The sequence below is a fragment of the Scatophagus argus genome, chromosome 23 (assembly GCF_020382885.2).
Source record: "Scatophagus argus isolate fScaArg1 chromosome 23, fScaArg1.pri, whole genome shotgun sequence".
NCBI lineage: Eukaryota > Metazoa > Chordata > Actinopteri > Scatophagidae > Scatophagus > Scatophagus argus.
This window is the reverse complement of record NC_058515.1, coordinates 11,235,880-11,241,879: the sequence shown is the minus strand read 5'-3', so window position 1 is coordinate 11,241,879 and position 6,000 is coordinate 11,235,880. Positions and strand designations below refer to the sequence as shown.

Sequence of the window (6,000 nt, the reverse complement as noted above, 5' to 3'; positions counted from 1 at the left end):
TTATGCGCTTCATTTTCGGAAGAGGCGCTACATTGTCTTTTATTTTGAAGGTACAACTACTGAACGACCGTTACTCCGCGTTCTGTCTGTCTGCTCGGCTTGACGCGGCACTATTCCTTTATCAGTCAGCGGCGGCTCGTTTCCCCCACCAGGCCGGAACACCTTTCCACCAGCCATGACTATTTCGTCATTCATACGCAAAATCCCCTCAGATAGTACCGTCAGGTTTACCTTCTAGAAATAGGGCTTTTAAACTAAAATTAGGTATTAATATCCATTTTACTCGGCTTTTCGTGTTGTAAAACAATAACTCACTGTCCACTCACTAGATTTCTACAGAAGCTTTTAGCCACACGACCTTGAGCTAACAAGTGTCTAACCAAAATAAAAATGTTTCCACAGAGTTTCTGCTAGTTTAAATGGAGACATCAGCCCACGCAAGGCCGTAACTTCTGCCGAGCTGCTGTCAGTACTGTGATAGATTTTCTACTCAAGTAAGAGTATCAATAGACCTACCACAGTTTAAAAATACTCTGCTGTAAATAGTCTGTAAATTGGAAAAAGAGGATCGTTGGATTAAAAAGCAGAAGTAGCCTGTAAAGCAGATACATTCGACTATCGAAAAGACACATATTAATAAAAGTAAAGACAAGTTTAGGCTTATTTATACAGCAGACAAAAGAAAACACATTTCCTGTTTATGTTCTTACTGCATCTATTTATCAGTCACATTTTGTGTCATTAGCTTGAATCCGCGTGTAGGGCCTGTTTATTTAAGAGATGTCTACAGCCAACATGCTGTTAGGTCTTTGTTAATGAGGACATTTAAAGTGTCAAAATAAACAGACAAAATGTACTTGCTTTGTGGTGGTGAGGAAAGCAGTGTGGGGAGTTCACCTTTTTTTTCCCCAAAAAGTGGATCTTTTCTGGCAGGAAGTTTGTTAAAATTTGCACAAGAAAAGATTTGGTAGGATCATATTTATTAATCTAAAATGTAATTGGAGCGGTCCAAATGAGTGGTCTTGGTGGCGTTGCAGTTTGTGGTTTCATTAACTGTAACTCTGTCTGTAAACATAAGGGTACAAACTGCACAAAAAAGAAGAATATTTCTGTATCGCTGTTTTAAACATTACAGTCAAATCATATAAAGCCGCGTCGTTTAGGCAACCGCTCTACTTTATTGTACCACCAGCCTGTGGAATGTGCGGAGGGAGACGGCGCAGTGATGCGGCTGACGAATTTTTTCAGCGTGTCTGGGTTCTCCAAGGAGGATACAAGGTAAACATCCCGCTAGCTACTGTTTCAGGCCTGGCTGGTGTTAGTCTGTTCCGATTCCGGTTGATGGTGGCAGTTAACCGACACAGCAAGCCCCCGAGTACAACTGTGTTTGGATAGACTTGTTTCTGTGTGCCCTGGAGTCCCCTCCATGTGGAGCCTTTCATAGCCCCCGCGGTTCACCTTGCAGTCCCCGTAGCAGCCTCTGCAGGCTCCAGCGTTTACCTCACAGGCTGCGAGTGGGAACTTGCCTGAAAAGCTAACAGAGAAATTCTTCTGGGCTTAGTAGCAGAGCAGTTCATACAAAGACAGTTCTTTGAAGAGCTGCGGCCGCGCTCTGCCTGCATTTCTGTTCCAGCGAAACACTCTGCTTCCCGAGAGAAACACCAAGCCCTCTCCCTTAATGTCCCCACCTGAATGTGAATGTAATTACTTCCTGAATGGGCAAACACAATATTTAACAAAAACAAATTTCTAATATATTATCCAGTGTCTTGGTATTGCACTTCTTTAAATTTCAAAGGATTTTCTCAAATGTTGGTGTTTTCTTGCGGTACTTGGTATAGTGCATCAGACCTCTAAAAATCCTCAATGGCCTGAGAAAGACAACGCATTCTTATGGTGAGCCGTTCACAACACCTGTAAAAAGAGTCAGTCTTTTCGGCCTCATAAACTGATGACATCACCACTGCGCAAAGTTTCTGTGACATTAAATACAGGTAAATACAGGTTTTACATTCACATGAATACAGCAAGTCAGGTCACAGTAAATACTCCCATATTGCAGGTACAGTTAAATAAAAACAATCTAGAAACAAATTAAATGAAGGCAACAAAGAGAAAGAAAACTAAAAAAGAAATCATTCACCTTCCAGAAGACATTAACAAACGTGCAAGGACAGTATTTATAAGCCTGAAAAAAAAAAAAAACTCCAAAACAAAACAAATCCTTTCAGTGTTCTCTTCCAGAAAAGACTTTCAGACTTTCCTGTTAAGTATAGTCAGGAAACCACCACATCATGACCTGAGAGACATCACTGGATTGAAGTCGGCGAACAGGTCAGAAGTGAGTGCCGAATGTGTTGCCTGAGGGTTGTGAGCCCTGCTGCAGTTGCCTGCTTTGGCTGGTTGGTAATCCAGCCAATCCAAATGAATCAACAATCAATGAATTAACAGTCAAATGATATCTATTTCCAGTGGGGAAAGCGCTCAAGCCTCTTTGATCCAATAGTGGTTTGTGTTTAATTTTTCTGCTTCAGTAGAACTGATATTACTGAGTTACACTGAAGCTTTGATAGAACATCGGGTGATTGTGACTGTTTTTACTGCTGAAAATGAATGGATAATGAGGGGAAGCGGGCTTTAACAACTTTTTAAAAAGCGAAAAATCATAATTTGAAGACTTACTGTCCGTTTCGGAGCTTCGTTTTCTCTTTTCTGTCACTAAAATCAAATCATCCATTGAAAATAAAGGCCCAAAATAATAACAGCCTCTCAGTGTATCTTTAGCCCCACCTGGTGGCCAACACAGAATTGTGCAGACAACATGGCGGCCCCCGTGAGGACATTGTGCTGTTCAGGTGAGACAGAGGTTATTCACTAAATTCGTTACGTGTGAGACCTGTTAAAACCTCACAGCTGAGTTGCGTACCTGTTGTTGTTCCCGTCGCAGCATTTGATACAAATGTATGTTTGAATAACCATCGTAAATGTAAAAGTAACGATGATTATCAAGGCTAACGCTGATGCTAACGGTTCTGTCACACCAAACTCTTAAGTAAATGAGCGTGTATTCTCTTTATAGAGTTATTTCTTTACATGGTTGCCTTGTTCTTAGCTGAAACACTGAAGAGAGATGTAAGCACATAGATACTTTTTCTGTATGCTCTCTTAAGATCACAATGGTGTGATCGAAACATCGCTGTGGATTTCAGATTGTTGTGGATGTCAGTGGGTGACTTTGTAGGCTGTCGTTTTGCAGTGTTGAGGCTCTCCAGCAGGCAGTTCAGCACGACGTGCCGCGTACAGGCTGGACTCAAATGGAGGAAAGAGTAAGTTCGCTGTAAACCCAAATGTTGTTGTTTGTCAACCGTTTTTAACTGAAACCATTATAACATCTAAACTGACATGCTAATGGGAAGTTGTCATCTTCCAAGGGGAATTTAGTCGCCTCAGCAGTGATAACTGAATCACACATTAGCTACCTAAATGCTTCGTTCTAATCAATAAAACAGTGGAAGATGTCTAACTTCATAAAGTTTGTGTTTGCTTGCAGGCACGGACTTGGCCGAAGCGGCTCAGAATATGGCCCCCTGACAGATCTGCCTGATTGGTCATTTGCAGGTATATATATATATATATTTATTGTTTTGAAAAATTGTACAGCGGACATTTTGACAACAGGACAAACATATGTGGACTTAATAACAGTAACGACGGTTCACCTCCATTAGGTGTCATTTCATCACATATTATGACCGAGTCTTTCTCCGTCCATAGTCACCAAAGTAAATTTTGCACTCCCTGTTTAAGTCACACACTTGTTGCCTCAGCAACTCACTCTCGCGAGATCTGTGGATTCGGAGTGCGCTTGTTAAGCTAACAGGCTCCTTTTTACATTAAAAAAATAACTAATCCCCTAAACCACCTTTTCCTGTTGAAAATCGGTTTAAATAGACAATTACTAGTATTACTGATCTACTGATATCAACTTATCTATTTAAGTCCAAATGTTGACGCTTTATTGCAAATCATTTGAATTTTACATTTCGTGCTGTAAACATGCATAGCGGCTGCCCTCTACAGGTTGAAGCCCGGCTATTGCAATTGAATTTTGTGAGTGACTGAGCTGGAGGCAGGTGACGTTTTGGAAGCTAATTAAGTCACGAGTCTGGCGTTTAGTTAGTCTTTAAAGTCTTGACAGTATCCAGTGTTGCTTTGACAAGGACAAGAAATAGCCCTTGGCCGTGCGTTAGAGTTAAAAATCCCCACTGCGGGATTGGAGGGAGAGGTGACCACGCCCACTCAGGAAGCAGGAAGTGCATGTTGTGGTTGTTTAAGAAGCTCCTTGTGACCGAAGGGTCACCGGGATCTCAGACTGGCAGGAAAAATTTGGATGTGGTGGAGTGATTGATGACCCCACTCCCCATCCAATTAGTCGGCTGATGTGCCCTTGGTCAAGGCACTTAACCCCCCTCCCAGTTTGCTCCCCGGGTGCCTGGCATGGCAGCCCGCTGCTCCTGTGTGTTTCACTGCATGTTGCATGTGTGTGTGTTTCAATCAGTGATGGGTTAAATGTAGAGAAAGAATTTCGGTGTATGTAAAAACAACATACTGACAAAATAAAGGTTGAAGTTTTTGAAGTCACGGGTCATTTTTTTGTTGCCATGGAGACTCTTTGAGCCAACATGCACAAAAGCAGGACCTCCTCTCAGTGAAACGCAGCATCGCAGGAGACGTTTTCACCCTTTTTGTTTCTTTGAGTAGTAACTGAGTTCCTTTGACACTGAGCTTGTTAAACTTCTGGTAGTTTAGAGCCAAAACAAGCCATTTTCCCTCTCCTCTGCTTACAGCATTTTGAGATGAAGGTGACCGTGTTGTGATCAACTTCTTGCTAATTTTCCTCTGTGTGTTAACGTTTTCTTCTTTGTGTATCCGGACAGACGGTAGACCAGCACCTCCAATGAAGGGACAGCTCAGAAGGAAACAAGAGAGAGAAGTTTTAGCTGTGAGTATCAACACTTTTGGCTTTATCTCTTTTTTTTTTAAGCATCTTTGTGTCACTTTATCTGCGTTTGCTTCATTCCTTATTTTTTGTCTGAAACCTCGGCTCTCTCTCTCAGATTTTTAAATGAAATTCAAAAATATCTATTATGCTTAAAGGGAAAGTTGCAGTTTAGGGAAAATACCTTTCACTTTTTTTTGCCAAGAGTCAGATATCCCCTTTGTGTCTGTATGATAACTACAGAGCTAAAGCCATCAGAAGGTTAGCTTAGCTTAGCACAAAGAATGATAACAGAGGGAAGTAACTCCTAAGGTACCAAAATAATCCTACCAGTACTTCTAAAGCTCACTAGTTAACATGTTACACTTTGCAACAAAAAGTTGTGGTTTTATCTCTCTCTCACAGAGACGCATCGTGATGCTGAACGCGGAGGTGGACAGAGGAATGGAGGTGTGGAGGGAAAAACAGGAAGAGGCCAAAATAATGGAGGAGCACAAAAAGTCCCTTTTACTCAAACCTAAAGGGAAACTACTATTGAAGAAAAAATCTCAAAGCTAGAAACAAGTTGCAGTGTCCTTATTCTGAATATGTTGATAGTCAACCTATTGAGTATATTTATCAGGATTTGTGCGTTTTCTTCAGCTTTACAATTCGTGTTTTTTCCTACTGTTCATGGATTTCTGCAATAAATGTTTGTTCCGTTTATACTTCACAGAAATGAGTGATGGATATTTTTATAAATCCAGTGCAGAGTCGGTGTCTCGCAGCCTCCACTAGAATGCAGCATTTCACAGCCGTAAGGCAGCTGGGGAAGCTCAAACGCCATTTTGTCTGGTGTTGGGCAAAGAGAGGAGTTTTGTTGGGCAGGCAGGGGAAGGGAGGAGCTGGCAAACACAAAGTCGCTCTGATTAAGGACCTCACTGTGTACATATGTGTGTTAGAGAGAGAGAGTGAGGGGTGCACACCTTGGGGTCCTGTAAGAACTGTTTTTGCTCGAAATG

The 6,000-nt window shown here is 41.7% G+C and overlaps 1 protein-coding gene across 2 annotated transcripts; it reads left to right on the top strand.

Annotated features, from left to right (window-relative positions):
• The first annotated feature begins 1,158 nt into the window (after positions 1 to 1,158).
• Positions 1,159 to 5,711, top strand: mrpl52 (mitochondrial ribosomal protein L52). Of its 2 annotated transcripts, none has more exons than XM_046381526.1 (6): positions 1,159 to 1,278; positions 2,774 to 2,855; positions 3,257 to 3,326; positions 3,551 to 3,618; positions 4,938 to 5,002; positions 5,405 to 5,711. In XM_046381526.1, the coding sequence occupies exons 1-6, from the start codon at positions 1,201 to 1,203 to the stop codon at positions 5,555 to 5,557; spliced, it is 516 nt and encodes a 171-aa protein (XP_046237482.1). In that variant the 5' UTR covers positions 1,159 to 1,200; the 3' UTR covers positions 5,558 to 5,711. The 2 variants fall into 2 exon arrangements, with proteins under 2 accessions (XP_046237482.1, XP_046237483.1); XM_046381527.1 differs by having other exon boundaries at positions 1,219 to 1,278; positions 2,785 to 2,855.
• The last annotated feature ends 289 nt before the right edge of the window (positions 5,712 to 6,000 follow it).